Source organism: Dipodomys spectabilis, unplaced genomic scaffold, assembly GCF_019054845.1.
Source record: "Dipodomys spectabilis isolate Male_0828 unplaced genomic scaffold, ASM1905484v1 ptg000039l, whole genome shotgun sequence".
In the NCBI taxonomy this organism is placed as follows: Eukaryota; Metazoa; Chordata; class Mammalia; order Rodentia; family Heteromyidae; genus Dipodomys; species Dipodomys spectabilis.
In genome coordinates this window covers 1522288-1540503 of record NW_024870716.1, presented here as the reverse complement: position 1 = coordinate 1540503, position 18216 = coordinate 1522288, and the positions used below count along the sequence as shown (strand labels likewise).

General features: G+C 44.8%; 1 protein-coding gene across 1 annotated transcript; it reads left to right on the top strand.

The window, feature by feature from the left end:
- Positions 1-7668: 7668 nt before the first annotated feature.
- On the top strand, positions 7669-18082 carry Ccdc65 (coiled-coil domain containing 65). Its single transcript, XM_042677433.1, has 8 exons — positions 7669-7898; positions 8425-8592; positions 12503-12672; positions 14282-14420; positions 15756-15953; positions 16155-16373; positions 17446-17604; positions 17697-18082. Exons 1-8 carry the CDS (start codon positions 7767-7769, stop codon positions 18012-18014), a joined length of 1503 nt encoding a protein of 500 aa, XP_042533367.1. The 5' UTR covers positions 7669-7766; the 3' UTR covers positions 18015-18082.
- The last annotated feature ends 134 nt before the right edge of the window (positions 18083-18216 follow it).

Sequence of the window (18216 nt, the reverse complement as noted above, 5' to 3'; positions counted from 1 at the left end):
TGAGCTAAAGAGCTCAGGAACAGTGCCCAGGCCCAAGAGTTCAAGCTCCATGACCTACCAAAAAAAAAAAAAAAAAAAGGACCCTTGTGTAGGTATTTCGTAAATTCTTGTTTTGATTGGATGCATCTATCTGTGAATGTAACAGTTGATACTAAATCAAGTTATTGAATGAATGAATAAGCCTCCCCCGCAAGGTTAGGGTGACTGCAATGTTCACAGTGGATCAAGAAAAGCCTCAGAAGACTTTGTGGGGAAAACTTAAAGAGCTGCTTGCTTCAGCCCCTGACTCTGCAGCCCTAAATAGCACTGTGTCCACAGAGCCCACAGCTTAAGACCAATGCTTCACTGGCTCTCAGCCCCTGCCAGAACCCATCTCCTGTCCTGAAATCCACCTACTGCGCCTTTGCAGCCTGTCAGCTGAAAATAATCCTGGTGAAAGCAGAGGTGGGGTGGGAGCAGGGAGGAGAAAGTCTTGCAGAAGCTTTAATGAAGGAGACTCTGCCCCCTGCTGGCTGCCCTGCTCCCCATCTGCACTGGTCCAAGACCTAGGTCAGAAGAGGAGAGGTCAGGCAGCCAGCAGCCAGACCTTGGGAGGCCTCCCCTACCCCAGTGGGCAGTCTTCCCACCAGACATTAGGCTTTGTCTTCAAAACAAGTCAGAGATGGTAGCTTCTGCTTTAGAGGCCCCTGGGCTTCCTTCCCAGAGTTTTTTCCCAGGTTTCCTTCCAAGGACTCATTTCTTCTCCCAGATTAATTTAGGGAGGCAGGGGCGTGGTGGAGGCGGAGGCTCTTCTCGAGTTCTAGGGAGGTCCAACCTTTCAGACTTGGCTTGCCATCGATCTCTTTTCCCTGAGCCCCGCACTGCCGACACCTTTGGATCCTGAGCCAATTCTCCGCATCGCCTACACTTGGCTTGCAGTGCTGTACCAGCCTCCCCACATCACCATGGAAACAGGAGCCCTCTGCATCCATCCCAGAGCTGATTTGTGAAGCTATGAGAAGAATCTGGATTTCAGGGAGGGGGTGCAGAGGGATACAGAAATGACAGGGCGGGGCGGGGGGAGCGAGCACTATTAGCATGGAGGGGGGTGTTGCAGGCTATTAAATAACTTGTACTTTGTGAAGAGGGTCACCTTTCTTGACAGGACATAAATACTGTCCTAGCACCAGCCATCTTTTCACTTTAACTGATCAATCCCTCCCCACAAATTGTCCTTCTGGAATAATAGAATCTTGAGTTAACATCTCTAAGCATCACTTTTCTCATTTATGAAATAAAACTAATAGCAGCACTTCACATTTCACGGGGTTATTGAAAGAATCCCATGAGGTAATGTCTAGATAACCCTGAATTCAGTGCTCAGCACATAAAGAGCACTCAGACATGTAGCTGTTATTATATGCGCTCATGTACCCATTTTTATTATCTCTGTACTATTTCCTCTGTTAAATTGCCAGCACCTCCGCAACAATGCCTTAATAATTCTCTACAATTTTCAAAGTGTTGTGACACATATTCTCCCATCTGTTCAATCTAAATCTGAAAATTTTGGAGGTAATTAATCTCTTTATTTTATGAATGAAAATATATTTAAAGTTTAAGCTTGTTCAGAGGTTCAGTTCTGAATGGCTATTCAAACATGGGGTTCTATAGAACTAGAGTTCAGCCCATTCATCTCATGTATATCTCTGTGTGCCTATCCTCCATGCCAAGAACATTCAATACCTCAGTGTGGAACACTGATTCCCTGGAGTAAGAGTTTCTGTGAATCCAGGCAGATACACCAGTGGCTCACACCTATAATCCTTACCACTCAGGAAGCTGAGATCTGTGGATCTCAGTTCAAAGCTAGCCCAGGCAGACAAATCTGAGAGATTCTTATTTCCCATTAATTAGCAGAAGGCTGGAAGTATAAATATAGCTCAAGTGGTAGAGCACCAGCCTTGAGCAAAAAAACTCAAGGACTAAGTTCAAAGCCCAGAACTGGCACCCCCACAAAAAAAATTTTTTTTTCAATTGGGTGTTAAGCTCACACCTGTAATCCTAGCCAGTCAGGAGGCTAAGATGTGATGATTGTGGTTCAATGCCATCCCAGGCAGGAAAGTCCATGAGACTCTTATCTCCAATGAATCACCAGAACACTGGAAGTGGTGCTGTGGCTCAATGTGGTAGTGGTAGCCTTGAGCAAAAGAGCTCAGAGATAGCACCCAGGCCCTGAGTTCTAGCCCTGTGACAAAAAATAAAAAATGTAGATAACTAAATAAATCCAATGGAAGGGAAATGACTGGTAATGGTTTGGGGTTTCTAAAATTAATTGTGGGGGCTGGGAAGGTGGCTCAGTGGTGAGTGCTTGCCTTGCATGCATGAGACCCTGGGCTCGATTCCTCAGCACCACATAAGAAAAAAGCTGGAAGTGGTGCTGTGGCTCAAGTGGTAGACTGCTAGCCTTGAGCTGAAGAGCTGAGGGACAGCGCCCAGGCCCAGAGTTCAGGCCCCGGGACGGGACCAAAAAACAAAACAAAACAAAATAAAATTAATTGTGGTGATGGTTACGTGACTCTATGATCACACTTAAAACATTTACAGTGGGAATTATATCTCAACAAAGCTGTTATTGTATTGATTGAATGATTGTAGTACTGGAGTTTGAACTTAGTACCTCTCTTTTACTAGGCAGGGACTTTACTACTTGAACCAAGTCCCCAGCCTAGTAAGCTGCCCTAGCTTAGCAAGCATAAAGTCTGGAATTTAAACCCTAATACTCTCTCTCTCTCTCTCTCTCTCTCTCTCTCTCTCTCTCTCTCACACACACACACACACACACACACACACACACACACACACACACACACACACACACACCCCACAAATCAAATCCCAGGCTCAGAAGTGTCATCAGTTCTATCAAGTGTCCAAGGAGGAAGAATGTGAATTGGATACTATATCTTCCAAATGAATCAAATAAAGGCAGCCCCGCCGGGCGCTGGTGGCTCACGCCTGTAATCTTAGCTACTCAGGAGGCTGAGATCTGAGGAGGATCTCGGTTCAAATCCAGCCTGGGCAGGAGAGACCGTGAGACTCCTATCTCCAACAAACCACCAGAAAACCGGAAGTGGCGCTGTAGCTCAAGTGGTAGAGCACTCGCCTTGAGCTGAAGAGCTGAGGGACAGCGCCCAGGCCCAGAGTTCAAGCCCCACGACCAACAAAAAAAAAAAAAAAGGCTGCCCTGTCCAACTCATTTGTTTAGGCAAACATAAGCTACACTCTGAATCTGATAAAGATATTATAAGAAAGGAAAATTACTCTCAAGGTTGTAGATCTAAGTACATTCAGATTGATCATTCCTAATGCTTATGCCCTAAATAAGACATATACAAAAGGGGCTAGAGCTCAGAGGTAGAATGTTTGCTTAACAGGCACAAGGCCCAGAACTCAATCTTTAGCCCCACAGAAAGGAAGAGGAGGAGAAAGAGAAAGAAGAAAGGTTAGGTGTGGTGTGCAGAACTATAATCCTAGCTATGCAAGAAACAGAGGTAAGGCCTGGGAATGCGGCTTAGTGGTAGAGTGCTTGCCTAACATGCATGAAGCCCTGGGTTCCATTCCTCAGTACCACATAAACAGAAAAAACTGGAAGTGCTGTGGCTCAAGTGGTAGAGTGCTAGCCTTGAGCACAGAGAGGCTCAGGGACAGCGCCCAGGCTCTGAGTTCAAGCCCCAGGGCTGGCCAAAAAAAAAGAAAAGAAACAGAGGTCAGAGGATTTGGATCTACAGTCAGCCAGGCAAAAGCAAGAGACCTAACCTGAAAAACAAACTGAAAGCAAAAGGATGGGTGTGCAGTGTAAATGCTAGGATTGAAAGAATACATCACATCCATCCCAGGGGACCACTGGGAGGCAGGCAGGCACAGGAGAAAGATTATTACAAGGTTTATTAGAGGAGCCATATTTGCCCCAGAGAGAGAGCCACATAGCGACCTCCACTATCTAGTTAGCAGCAGGGTCTGAGGGTTAGGAAGTGAGGTAGCTGAGAGTTCAGGTGGGTCTGGGCAGAGAGAGGGAGGAGCCAGCTGTTTGGTGGGAACTCCAGGGCAGGAGGAGCTCAGGTCTGGGTTGAGCTGAGGACCAAAGATGAGCATAATGCTTTGTGGGATGCTTTAAGTTCAATCTTCAATATTGTCAAAAGAAAAAAAAGCAAATGCTATCTAGCCACAGACACAAACAACAATATAACATGATTGTAGCCTTATTCAAAAAAAAAAAAATGAGAGCTAATTTTAAATTTGAAAAAAAAATCAATCCAAGCACTGGTAGCTCATGCTTGTAATCCTAGCTACTCTAGAGGCTGAAATCCGAGGACTGAGGCTTAAAGTCAGCCTGGGCAGATAAATCTGAGACTCTTATCTCCAATTAACCAATTTAAATAGATAAACAGAAGTAGAGTTTTGGCTCAAGTGGTAGAATACCAGCTGTAAACAAAAATAGCTAAGCCATGCTCCAGGCCCTAAACTCAAGTCCCAATACTAACACCAAAACAAAACAATAGTACTTTGTATGGGATCACACCTATAACCATTGTGCTTGGGAGGCTCAAACAGGTGGACTGAAAGTTAGAAGTCAACCTGGACTACCTAAGACCCTATCTCAAAAACAACAAAAAAATAAAAAGAAGAGCCATAAGCTGGGAGAAGAAATCTGGAACACATATGCTGCTGAAGGATGTACACCCAAAATATAAAATGTACTACAAACCAATTAAAAGAAAAAAAACCAAATCAGGCATTGGTGGCTCACACCTGTAACCATAGCTACTCAGGAGGTTGAGATTTGAAGATCTCAGTTCAATGCCAGTCTGGGCAAGAAAGTCCATGAGATTTTTTTTTTTTTTTGGGGGGGGTCCGGTTGTGGGGCCTGAACTCTGGGCCTGGGTGCTGTCCCTCAGCTCTTCAGCTCAAGACTAGCGCTCTACCACTTGAGCCACAGCGCCACTTCCGGCTTTTTTCTTTTTGCTTATGTGGTGCTGAGGAATCGAACCCAGGGCCTCAGGCATGCAAGGCAAGCGCTCTACCACTGAGCCACCTTCCCAGCCCCTCCATGAGAATTTTTATCTCCAATTATTCACCAGAAAACCGGAAGTGGCATTGTGGCTCAAAGTGGTAGAGCACTAGCCTTGAGAAAAAAAGCACAGGGACAGCGCCTAGGCCCGGAGTTCAAGCTCCATGACTGGCAAAACAAACAAACAAAAAATCTGATAGAAAATCAGGCAAGAAACTTGAATAGGTGCCCCATAAAAAAGGATATTTAAATGGCAAATAAACACAGGAAAGAGCACATCCAGATTTGCCTTCCCTACATTGCAGTCAGCATTGCTTCTGATAAGGGATTTGCTTTATAGCAAACAAAATATGGCAGTGCATCAAAGCTTAGGAAATTACCTGGACTTACCATATTTTAAACCAATCTGAAATGGCTGCTTGGATAAAAAGAAAAAGAAACATTTCTCAGGGCAGAGGCAAAATTCCCCAGAAGGTTGTACATGCTATGTGTGAATCAGTCTTCAAGATAAGGTGTCATTACTTCTTTAACCAAGATTCATCATGGGACAAGGAATTAAGGGCTAGAGATGGTTGTGATACCACTCACCATTACCGTAGTGAGCTCCTTGCAATTTATTTATTTACTTTTTTTTAGGTGTCTATAATAGGCTTGAATTCAGGGCCTAAATGCTGGCTTTCTACACTCTACCACTTGAGCCACACATCCAAGTCTGGCTTTTTGATTATTAATTGAAGATGAAGAGTATCATGGATTTTCCTTCCAGGACTGTCTTTGATCCTCAGATCTCAGCCTCCTGAATAGTTAGGCTTATAGGCATGAGCCATCAACGCAAGCTTACTTTGTCTTTATACCTTGGCTTTTACTGAATACTTCATATAAATGGAATGATACAATGTATGATCTCCTATGTCTTGTTTCTCTCTCAATGAGCATAATTCACATTATGAGTACATATCCATTTTTTTCTTTTTATTGATGAATAATGTTCCATGGTATAATCAATGGCATATTTTATCTACCCATTCACATATTAACAGACATTAATTTTTTTCAATTGGGCTATTATAAGTGACAGACTTAAGAACATTCCTATCTGTGCACCAGTAGCTCATGCATATAATCTTAGCTACTTAGGAGGCTGAGATCTGAGGATTATAGTTCAAAGCCAACCCTGGGCAGAAAAGTCCAAAAGTCCTCTTTATAAAAAGTCCCCTTAAATAAACTACTCAAAGAAAAGCTGAGCTGGGTGCTGGTGGCTCATTCCTGTAATCCTATCTACTCAGGATGCTGAGATCTGAGGATCGTGGTTCAAAGCCAGCCCAGTCAGAAAAGTCTGTGAGCCATTTATCTCCAATTAACCATCAGAAAACTGGAAGTGGTGCTGTGGCTCAAGTGGTAGAGTGCTGGCCTTGAGCTGAAGAGCTCAGGGACAGTGACAAGGCCTGGAGTTCAAGCCCCATGACCGACCAAAAAAAAAAAAAAAAAGCTGGAAGTGGCGCTGTGGCTCAAGTGGTGGAATGCTGGTCTTGAGCACAAAGAGGTTCAGGGACAGCACCCAAGATTATAAAAAAAAAAAAAAAAGGGGGGGGCTGGGAAGGTGGCTCAGTGGTAGAGCGCTTGCCTTGCATACCTGAGGCCCTGGGTTCAATACCTCAGCACCACATAAGCAAAAGGGAAAAAAAACCGGAAGTGGCGCTGTGGCTCAAGTGGTAGAGCACTAACCTTGAGCTGAAGAGCTGAGGGACAGTGCCCAGGCCCAGAGTTCAGGCCCCACGACTGGACCCAAAAAAAAAAAAAATCCTGTGCAAGCCTTTGTGTGAATGCATATTTCCTATTCTTAGGAATATCCCTAAGGGTGAAATTTGGGGTTCCATGATAAGTTTATGGTGGTTTTGCCACTTTTATTTTTTATTGTTATTTTAAAGGTGATATACAGAGGGGTTACCGTTTCATAAGTCAAATTTATGTTTTAGATTTCAAGAAACTACCTAACTGGTTCCCAAAGTGGCTGCACATCACTTTACTTCTTTTTTCTTTTGTGCTGGTTCTAGGAAATGAACTCAGGACCTAGGTGCTGTCCCTTTCTTGCTCAAAGCTGGCACTCTTACCACTTAAGCCACACTTCCACTTCCAACTTTTTGGTGCTTGATTGGAGATGAGAATAACATGGACTCTCCTCCCTGGGCTGGCTTCAACCCGTGATCCTCAGATCTCAACCAACTGAATAGGATTATAGGCATGAAGCACCAGTGCCCAGAACATTTTACCTCATTACAATCAATACATGAAGGTTCTTGTTTCAATGAATTCCATCCAATATTTGCTAATACCTTCTTTACTATGGCTATTCTTAGAAAAAGAGAGAAAAAATAGACAAAGAAAAAATGGAGTGGGGGAGATTTTAATAGTACTGAGATTAGTGTTTTTGCATGCTGAAGACACCCGCTCACACAAACCGACTGCGGTGCGGTCCTCCAGCAAGCAGGGGGCGCTCCAAGACAAGGCCCTTCTCCAAACCACTCCCAGAGCGGTCTTAGCAAAGTCCTTGTTGCTAGGAGACGAGATGCATCTTTCCCCAGGACAGCGGGTCTTGGGTGGTACGAGCCCTCGGTTGCTCCGGGGCTAATATCTAAAGGTTCCCCAAGGGGCCTTTCAGAAGGCGTTTTTCGTCTACCCTCTAACACCGGACGAGAACGTATTCTACCGCCCAGCCATGTCTAAGAAAGGGAAAAGGGGCAAGGTGCCCCTGTCCGACGAGGAGCAGCTGCTTCTGTTTCAGCAGAAGTTGCTGGCCGAGGAGGAGATGGCCAAGAAGAAGGAGAAGCTTCTCAGCCAGTTCTTGAAGGTGATGTCCTACCTAGCCCTACCCCATCCTCTGCACTGGCCCTGTAGCCTGGGCCCATGTTCACTCCCCACTCCCTTCCTCCAGAAATCCTGAGTTCCAACATACTTAGGTTTCAGGCCTGGGGAGTTCTCTGTGAAGCATGGAGGGCTGCCATGGAATAGAGATTTCCAGTTTCATCTGAGCCCCAGAACTAGGACAGCAGGTGCTGTTAGCTGTCTGGATCAAGCTGTCTTGGACTCTGATACTCTCCCTGGAGATGGGTCATTAGAAACGGCATCCTGCTGTGATGCCTCACTCAGAAGGAGATGTTCTTGCCCTTTCCCACATGTCATCAGGCAGTTCCTGTTTTACTTCAGGTTTCTCCCAAAACAAACACAGGATCTCCTGAGTGGTAGTGGGCAAGAATCTTGGACCTGCAGAAAATACGAGTGGTGGTGAGGTTTTGACTTGAGTGCTCTTGTTGGTTGTACTAACAACAGTTCTTTGAGTCCTGACCCTCTAGAAGTATAGTTATTCCTTCACACAGGACAAGCTGGCCAAGGAGGAGCACAACAGTGCTCTGAACCTTAATAAGATAAACACGCATTGGAGAACTGTCCTTCGGGAAGTCAAGACCAAAGAACTTCATAAAGATATTGAGGTCCTCAGCCAAACATTTGAACGAGTGGTAGACTGCAAGGACAGTGTCATCAAGGTAAGCATCTGCCCCAGGAAACTACCCACCCCCTTCTCTTAATAGCTGAGCTTAGTGAATTAATTGGTCTTAAAGCCCTAAAAAGCTACAGGCTGTGACAAATCCAGGTTGTTATTTGTGTGTGTGTATGTGTTACGCGCATGTATGTGCCAGTCCTGGGGCTTAAACCCTGGGTCTGGGTGCTGTCTCTGAGGTTTTGTGCTCAAGACTAGTGCTCTACCACTTGAGTTACAGCTCCACTTCTGGCTTTTTATATTTTATTTTATTATCACTAATTGGATATGAGAGTCTCACAGACTTTTCTGCCTGGGCTGGCTTTGAACCATGATCCTCAGATATCAGCTTCCTGAGTAGCTAAGATTACAGTTATGAGCCACCAGCACACAGCCCAGGTTTTTGACAATAATCAAATGAAGCAGAGTATTGTGCTGTCACCCATCATTCTCCCTTCCTTAGAAAAGCTGATATTCAGCCAGGCACTGGTGGTACATTCCTATAAACCTAGCTACTCAAGAGGCTGAGATCTGAGGATTGTAGTTCAAAGCCAGTCCAGGCAGGAAAGTCCATGAAACTTATCCCTTAATTAACCACCAGAAAACTGGAAGCCATGCTGTGATTCAATGTATTAGAGCACTAGCCTTGAGCAAAGCTCAGGGGCGGTGCCCAGGCCCTAAGTTCAAGTCCTGAAAGGACAAAAAAAGAAAAAGGAAGGAAAAGAAAGGCCAATTTTCTTCATCATTTACTACTGCCCCAAACCAGTACTATACAGTATTAGAGTTGTGGGCTGAAGTCAGGCTCAAGTGGTTGAGTATTGCCTAGCAAATGTGAGTTCCTAAGTGCCATCCTCAATATTGCCAAAATTAAAAAAAAAATCAATATTAAAAAGTGTAAGTCACAGTAGACATTATCACAGTGCCTCGAACTTAGTCCCACACTTCTATTTTAGTGTTAGAAGGCTCAGTTCCAGAGAGAAAAATTAACTTGCTACAGATCACATAGCTAGCTAGTCAGTGGGAGAGCCAAGACTCTAGACTATGGGTTCTTTTTCAGAGGAGAGTATTTGCTTTGGGGTGACACTAGGGTGTGAACTCAGGGCCTTGTGCTTGCTCTTTTACCCCTACTCCAGCTCTTCATTTAACCAAATTGGTCTCTTTGATTCAACCTTTATAGCCCAGTTAACCACCAAAAATCTGGAAGTAGAGCTGTGGCTTGAATGGTAGAGTGCTAGCCATGAACACAAAAAGCTCAGGGACAGTGCTCAGGCCCAGGAAAAAAGTCCTTAAGTAAGTAAAATAAGGGGCTGGGAAGGTGGCTCAGTGGTAGAGCGCTTGCCTTGCATGCCTGAGGCCCTGGGTTTGATTCCTCAGCACCACATAAGCAAAAAGAAAAAAGCCAGAAGTGGCACTGTGGCTCAGGTAAGTGGTAGAGTGCTAGCCTTGAGCTGAAGAGCTGAGGGACAGCGCCCAGGCCCAGAGTTCAGGCCCCACAACCGGACCGCCCCCCCCCCCCCAAAAAAAAGAAAGTAAAATAAAAGCTGGGTGTCGGTAGCTCACGACTGTAATCCTAGCTACTCAGGAGGATCGCGGTTCAAAGCCAGCCTGGGCAGGAAAGTTCATGAAACTCTTATCTCCAATTAACCACCAGAAAACCAGAAGTGGCTCTGTGGCTCAAGTGGTAGAGGGCTAGCCTTGAGCTGAAGAGCTGAGGGACAGAGCCCAGGCCCAGAGTTCAAGCCCCACGGCCAACAATTAAAAAAAAAAAAGAAAGTAAAATAAAACATTATACGTTAGGGTTTTAGTGTTTTTAAGACTTCTGTTGGGAAATATCAAATAATTATTGAGAAGGGAACAATAATCAGAATTTGTTGGCATTTTTCACCCATTATAGTACTTATAGTTGCTCAAACTGCCCTTTGTTGAGGATCTCTCTGCTAGGCTGTTACTAAGATGTTTTCACATGGTCCCTCTATGTGCCACCATGGTGTCTCACAGCATGACAGCTTGCTTCCAGGAGCCAGCATCCTGAGAATAAGTGTTCCAAGGAGCAGGAAGTAGAAGCTGCCAGACTAGTTAAGGGCTGTGGTTAGGATCAGCACAGTGTCACCTCTACCTATTCTACCTATTCTATAGATCCAAGAAGTCACAGGGTTCATCCACATTCACATGGATAGAAGAGACACTACGTGAATTTTCATGGGAGAAAAATGAGGTCACATTGTAGAAAAGGTATAATGGTCAATATAAGCCACTTCCTGGTGATTCCTGAGTCCTGACTTTATTGGCTTTTGATAGCTTATGTACTAATTAATTAATTAATCTGTTTGCTATAGTAGAGATTGAACTTTAGGCCTCATCCAGGCTAAGCAAGTGTTCTGCCACTTGGCTGTTTCCCTGTCCCTTTCAAGCTATGTTTGTTTGTATGTATGTAATGGGGCTGGAACTCAAGGACTGAGAGCTGTCCTTGAGCAATATTTTTTGCTCAAGGCTAGCACTCTACCACTTTGAGCCATAGCATCACTTTCAGTTTTCTGGTGGTTAATTGGAGATAAAAGTCTCATGGAAGCCAGGTACCAGTGGCTCATGCTGTAATCCTAGCTACTCAGGAGTCTAAGACCTGAGGATCATGGTTCAAATCCAGTCCAGGCAAGGAAAGTCTGTGAGACTCTTATCTCCAATTAACCACCAGAAAACTGGAAGTGGCACTGTGGCTCAAGTGGTAGAGCACTAGCCTTGACCTCAAGAGCTGAGGGATGATAGCACCCGGGCTCAGAGTTCAAGCCCCACAACCAACAAAAAAAGAAAAGAAAAAGAAAAAGAAAAAAAGGTCTCATGGATTTTCCTGCCTGGGCTGGCTTTGAATTGTGATCCTCAGATCTCAGTGTTCTGAGTAGCTAGGATTACTAGCGTGAGCCAATGGCACCTGGCAACAACTTTATTTTAGTGGAAATGGCACTGTGGCTCAAGTGATAGAGCATTAGCCTTGAACACAAAAAGGTCAGGGATAGCACCTAGGCAGAGTTCAAATCCCAGGTCCAGAACAAGAACAACAAAATATTCTGAGACAAGGACTTGTTAAGTTGCCTAGGAAGTCATTGAGCTTTTTTTAAATCCTTCTAGTTTGGCCTCCAGAGCAGTGGGGCTAATAGGTATGCACCACAATGACAGATTTCTTTGCAGTTCTGTATGATGATAGCCTATGTTCAACTAATTTTCTGCTTCAAACTTCAAAGCAGCCATTTTTCCAGGGGTCTCTGGTTCTTTAGAGCATAGCTCCTTCGCTGTCCACGGAACGCTAGCTGCTTTCATGAGGCTCCTTTTTTTTTTTTTTTGGTCGGCCGTGGGGCTTGAACTCTGGGCCTGGGCGCTGTCCCTCAGCTCTTCAGCTCAAGGCGAGCACTCTACCACTTGAGCTACAGCGCCACTTCCGGTTTTCTGGTGGTTTATTGGAGATAGGAGTCTCACAGTCTCTCCTGCCCGGGCTGGCTTTGAACCGCGATCCTCAGATCTCAGCCTCCTGAGTAGCTAGGATTACAGGCGTGAGCCACCAGCGCCCAGCCTCATGAGGCTCCTTGACATCACTCTTGCTTAACATTTAAGACCAAGTAAAAGGTGGCAATCAGAGGGAAAAGCTGGGAGAGAGCAAGGGAATGGGGTGACATTGTCCAAAAAGAAATGTACTCTGAGCCTGACTTATGTAACTGTAATCCCCCTGTACATCACTTTTATAATAACAATAAAAAATTTAAAAGAAAAGACTTGAGTGAAAAAGCTAGCATTCCTAAAGCCAAAGAATTGGCATTGGGAACTAAGAGAGGAATGCTATAATGCCATCTGGCATGGCAGCTGAATACATCTTTTATTTTCTCACATAGATGTTACTAAGCCAGAATGGTAACTCCTTCTCTGCCCAGTCTTTAGCTAAGGATCTGTCAGAAGCTGAGGAGCAGTATGCCCATGCTCTACGCAGCCATTTGCACAACATTGACCAGCTATTGGCCCTGCAGAGGCATCGGCTCAACCTCCTTGAGGAGAGTTACAACATGGAACTGGAGACCCTAACCAAGGAGTTTGAGACAGAAAGGTAAGAAAAGGGGGCAAAAGCCGGGCACTGGTGGCTCACGCCTGTAATCCTAGCTACTCAGTGGTCTGAGATCTGAAGATGACAGTTCAAAGCCGGCCTGGGCAGAAAAGTCCGTGAGACTCTTAATCTCCATTAAACCACCAGAAAACCAGAAGTGGCACTGTGGCCCCAGTGGTAGAGCACTAGCCTTGAGCTGAAGAGCTGAGGGACAGCGCCCAGGCCCAGAGCCCCATGACCGACAAAAAGAAAAAAAAGGGGGGGCGTTAAAAACAAAAAGATGGGTGACTGAGGGCTGAGAGTGTGACTTAGTGGTAGAGTGCTTGCCTAGCATGCGTGAAGCTCTGGGTTAGATTCCTCAGTACCACATAAACAGAAAAAGATGGAAGTGGTGCTGTGGCTCAAGTGGAAGAGTGCTAGCCTTTAGCAAAAAAAGCTCAGGGACAGCGCTCAGGCCCTGAGTTCAAGGCCCAGGACTGGCAAAAAAGAAAAAGAAAAAAAAATATGGGCAACTGAATCCAGAGGAGGGCCCAGAGTCTGTGTATATACCTTAAAGTATCCACCTTGACATAACATGACCCCTGCAGAAAAGATCCTGAGTTCTGTCTACAAGAACTCAGGTTTAAGCTGGCAGCCTTAGTTTACTGTTACCTCTGCCAGGCCTCTCTGTACAAACTTACCACTTATTTCTAATTATTAAAACCCTATTCTCCCTGGCAGAAGACAGGGATGGGAGACTTCACTGTAAACTTTTGTACATTTTAAAATACCAGTGTAGGAAGTGACACTGTAGCTCAAGTGGTAGAGTGCTCACCTTGGGCTGAAGAGCTGAGGGACAGCGCCCAAGCCCAGAGTTCAAGCCCCATGACCGACAAAAAATAAATAAATAAATAAAAATACCACTGTATTTATTACTTATTCAAAAACTGAAATAACAGCCAGGTGCCAGTGGCTTATGCCTATAATCCTAGCTACTCAGGAGGCTGAGATCTGAAGATCGTGGTTCAAAGCCAACCTGGATAAGAAAGTCCATGAGCCTCTTTATCTCCAATAAACTGCTCAGAAAAACCCAGTGGCTCAAGTGGTAGAACACTAGCCTTGAGCAAAAGAAGCTCAGGGCAGAGTCTAGGCCCTGAGTTTAACCCCAAGACAGGCAAAAAAAAAAAAAAAAAAAAAATTGAAGTAACATAATCTTGTTCTTTCTTGCCCTAAAAAAGCCCTAATCCTAGCTACTCAGGAGGCTGAGAGCTGAGGATCACAGTTCAAGGCTAGCCTAGGCAGGAGAGTCTATGAGACTCTTAGTTCTAATTAACCACCAAAAAGATGGAAGCGGAGCTGTGGCTCAAATGACAGAATACTAGCTTTGAGTACAAAAGCTCAGGGAGTGCCCAGGCCCCAATTCATGTTCCAGGACTGGCGCGCGCGCGCGCGCACACACACACACACACACACACACACACACACACACAACTACAGTCCTGTTTCCCTCTGTTCTCTGCCAATACCTAAGAGGTTATGCCATTCATGCAGTTTTATTACATACTGCTTTAAGTTGTTATTACTGGTCCCTATGCTGTGTCCATCAGTAGAGACAGTGTCTTGTCTCCTATAGGAAAGCAATTATTGACCAACATGAGAAAGAGATTCACTACCTACAAGATGTCTTTATGGCCATGGAACAGAACTATATAGACTCTGATTATGAAAGCAAGTTGGAGTTCCAGAGTATGTGGGATGATCTCAAAAACAAGGTACAGAGGGAGAGTAGTAAGATGGGAACTGAAAGAAAAATAGTAGAAAAATTGTTCAAAGAACTAGAGCAAGAAGAGAACCCTGCAACCCTGCAACCAATAATCAATACCAGTCTGTTGTCACTGTAGGTGTTCGTAGTGCTTTCTGGAACTTTGAGATTGGTTGAAAATGTGAGACTGGTTGAAAAGATAGAATATTCTAAAATGTCAGGGGAATGAATTTTGGACCCAAAAGAAGCACCCAAAGGATTGTGTAACCCTGTGATTTGCAAAGAAACAGAACCAAAGTGAAATGACCTGTTAGAATCATGCTGGCACGTCGTGCATGCATGTGTGTGTGTGTGTGTGTGTGTGCATGTCTGTGTGTGTGCACATGTGCGTGTAAGTGCTTGTATGCATGTGCCCCCCCCGCCCCGTACTAGGGCTTGAACTCAGGGCCTAGGTACTGTCCCTTACCTTTTTGCTCAAGGATGGTGCTCTACCACTTGAGCCAGAGCTCCACTGCTGGCTTTTCAGTAGTTAACTGGAGATAAGAGCTTCATGGACTTTGCTGCCTGGGAAAGATCCTCAGATCTCAGCTTAATGAATACCTAGGATTCTAGGTGTGAGCCACTGGTACCTAGTTTAATGCTGTTGATTTGTGATAGAGCCAGGAAATTTTAGATTTCCTGTTCCTTGGACCAAAGTGCTTCCCACCTTCTTAGAGGTTACAAACTTAGCCACAGACCTAGGTTTGAGTATAGGGTGTAAATTTGGGTATAGGTTGCTTTTATTTTAGTCCAGCATTTTATAATATATGGGTAAGTTTCCAACACTAAAATAAAGTTAGAAATACAGCTGGATACCTGTAGCTCACACCTGTAATCCTAGCTACTCAGGGGGCTGAGATCTGATGATCATGGTTCAAAGCCAGGCGAGGTAGGAATGTCCATGAGACGCTTATCTCTAATTATCCACCAGAAACCAGAAGTGGTGCTGTGGCTCAAGTGGTAGAGTGGTAGCCTTGAGCTGAAGAGCTCAGGGACAGGGCCTAGGACCAGAATTCAAGACCCATGATCAACAACAACAAAAAAATCTAGGAACACTGGTCCCTATTTCCAAATGGCAACCTTTATGTGAAGCTGAGGAGCCACCTCCCCCACTCCAATACTCTCTTCCAGTGGAGAATTTCCTCTCTAGTTAGTCATAGCTCCCAGTCCACACACAAAACTTAACTTTGTCACCTGCCTAGATTTTGTAGGCATTTTCATTGGTGATAACAATGCTGTGAACAGTTCACCAAAGGGCAGGCATCGGGCAATTCTAAGCCTTTGTTATTGGGGGCACATTTTCTAGAATTTAGAAGATAAACACTTTCTACGATTACAACTGGAGAACATAGTGGAAGATCTGTGGAAACGATTCCAGGAGGCACTCAAGAACTACACGGATGCCACAGAGGATCGGAAGATTGCCTTTGAGACCCTGAAAGTGAAAGATGAGAAAAGCTCCAAAGAGATTGAAGAACAGATGAAGAAAATACAGAAACTACAGGTTAGCATAGATGACTGGGAAGACAGCTTTCACTGAATTGCCCCATTACTCCCTGCTTCTCTTCCCCTGATTTCTACTATGCTTCCTCACTGAGCTCTGGGTGGGGAGAATTGGTAAACTCTGACTTCAGTCCATAGACAGTCCTTTCACTGCAGACCCTCTGCTGGTCAAGTGCTTTCTTGATTCACTCTATCCTTTCAGGAGGCCATTACTATCTCAAGAGGCAAGATTGCAGTCCACACCCGTGAGAGTGAAGAGAAAAACCAGATTGTCCGTAATGACAAGGAGTTGATCCTTATGCAACTGAGAAAACTTAAGGCCCAAAGGACTCAGGCCCGGGAACTATCCCAGGAGAACTTAGTCAAACTTGCCTTGGAAAGTAATGCCACGCTTAAAGCCCTGCGAAAGATTGTGGACAAGGTAACCAAGGGAAAAGAGCCATAGAACCTGGCTTAAAGTCAAAGGATCTCAGGAGAGGCTTGGGGGAGTTTCTTCTTGCTTCCTGAGTGGACATTTGGGATCCTCCTCTCTTTCCATTTTAATGGAATAATAATGAAATAATTTTATAATAAAAAGTGTCAGAGCTGAGTGTAGCAATTCATGCTTGTAATCCCAGCATTCAGGAGGTAGAGACAGAAAGATTGTGAGTTCAAGGCCAACTTGGGCTATCCAGTGAGACTGTTTTTAAAAAAAAAAAAAGACTGGAGGAACAGCTTAAGTGGCAGAGGGCATGCCCAGCAAGCTCAAGGCTCTGAGCTCAAACCACAGTACCGCAAAAACGCTGGGGGGAAGGCTAGGGATGCACTTTAGTAGTCAAACACTTACCATATGAAAGACCCTAAGTTCAATCCCCAGCATAAAAAAAGAAAAAGAAAAAGGATTTAAAAGTGCTGGGTGTGGTAATAACTACCTGTAATCCCAGATCTCAGGAAGCCAAAGCAGAAAGATTGAAAGTTTGAGGCCAGCCTGTGTCAAAAGTAAATGAGAAGGGGCTGGGAAGGTGGCTCAGTGGTAGAGCGCTTGCTTTGCATGCCTGAGGCCCTGGGTTTGTTTCATTCCCCAGCACCACATAAGCAAAAAGAAAAAAAGCCAGAAGGGAGGGTGTGACTCAAGTGGTAGAGCGCTAGCCTTGAGCTGAAGAGCTGAGGGACAGCACCCAGGCCCAGAGTTCAGGCCCCACGACCGGACCTAAAAAAAAAAAAAAAAAAAAGAGAGAGGCTAAGGTGGTAGTTCAAGGGGTAGGGTGCCTGTCTTGTGAGAATGAGGCCTTAAGTTCAGACTCCAGTACAAATACAAATTAAATAGATAAGCAAATAATTAAGTGTAATGAAATACTTGGAACAGTGCTTGGTACATGGTAAGCACTGTCAAATGTATTATTACCATTGTCTCCCATTTGGATAAGAAGCCTCCTTGGGCTCAAATGGGGGCAACTACTCCACTGTCTTCCCTCCCCACCTTCTTCCCTAATAAGTTTCCCCGCTTCCAACAGGGTGAAAAGATCCTTAAACTTGGTGAAATCTGTAGGAAATTTGAAAGTGAGGAAGAGAAAATACTGCCTTTCTATACATCACTGTTGACTCCTAGGGATATGGAGGACATACAGTTTGAGTTCCTGGAACAGCTTTCTCACGAGGAGGAACTAGCAAAGGTAAAACTATGGGATGGTAGTGCGGGGCGGCATTTGCTAATGGATCCTTCCACATAGCTCTTCCCTCTAACTCCATTCCACTCATCCTCCAGGTGATAGAGGACTACAAAGGGATGGAGAACTTCTGGAAAAGATATAACAAGGTGAAACTGGAGCTACTGAGCCTCAAACACAGACGAAACCAGCTGCTAGATATCAGCGAGAAGTTACGGGAGATGCTGAAGCAGTACTTGGATGGCATCACAGTGAGTGATGAAGTGCTGAGCCAGATCAACCCGCTCTTCATAGTCAACAATCGAAGCAACTTACCCCAGCCCTTGTCCACACCTGTAACCCATGCAAATAACAAACGACCTTCAACTTCTTACAATGTCATTGAAGCAGCCCATGTGATCTCCCACACCCTGTGATCCAAGGAAAAAATCTTTCCAACCTCTAGAGATTTTTTTTTTTGAGACCTGAGTGCTTTGTTATTAAAAACTTCCAGAGTTTATGACCACCTTTTCTCTTTGCTAAATTGGACAAAGAAGTCCACTTTGAGGACATTAGGAACACTGCAGAAAATAGCTAGGAGGCTTAGTACTCGATGAAATCTGTCAGCATTATGGCACC

What these genes read in the sequence shown, in the direction of transcription:
- Ccdc65 (XM_042677433.1), top strand. Translation starts at nt 7,767, where the DNA reads ATGTCTAAGAAAGGGAAAAGGGGCAAGGTGCCCCTGTCCGACGAGGAG. An exon ending in GGGATGATCTCAAAAACAAG is followed by an intron (nt 14,421 to 15,755) that starts GTACAGAGGGAG and finishes CACATTTTCTAG; the next exon opens with AATTTAGAAGATAAACACTT. An exon ending in TGCGAAAGATTGTGGACAAG is followed by an intron (nt 16,374 to 17,445) that starts GTAACCAAGGGA and finishes CGCTTCCAACAG; the next exon opens with GGTGAAAAGATCCTTAAACT.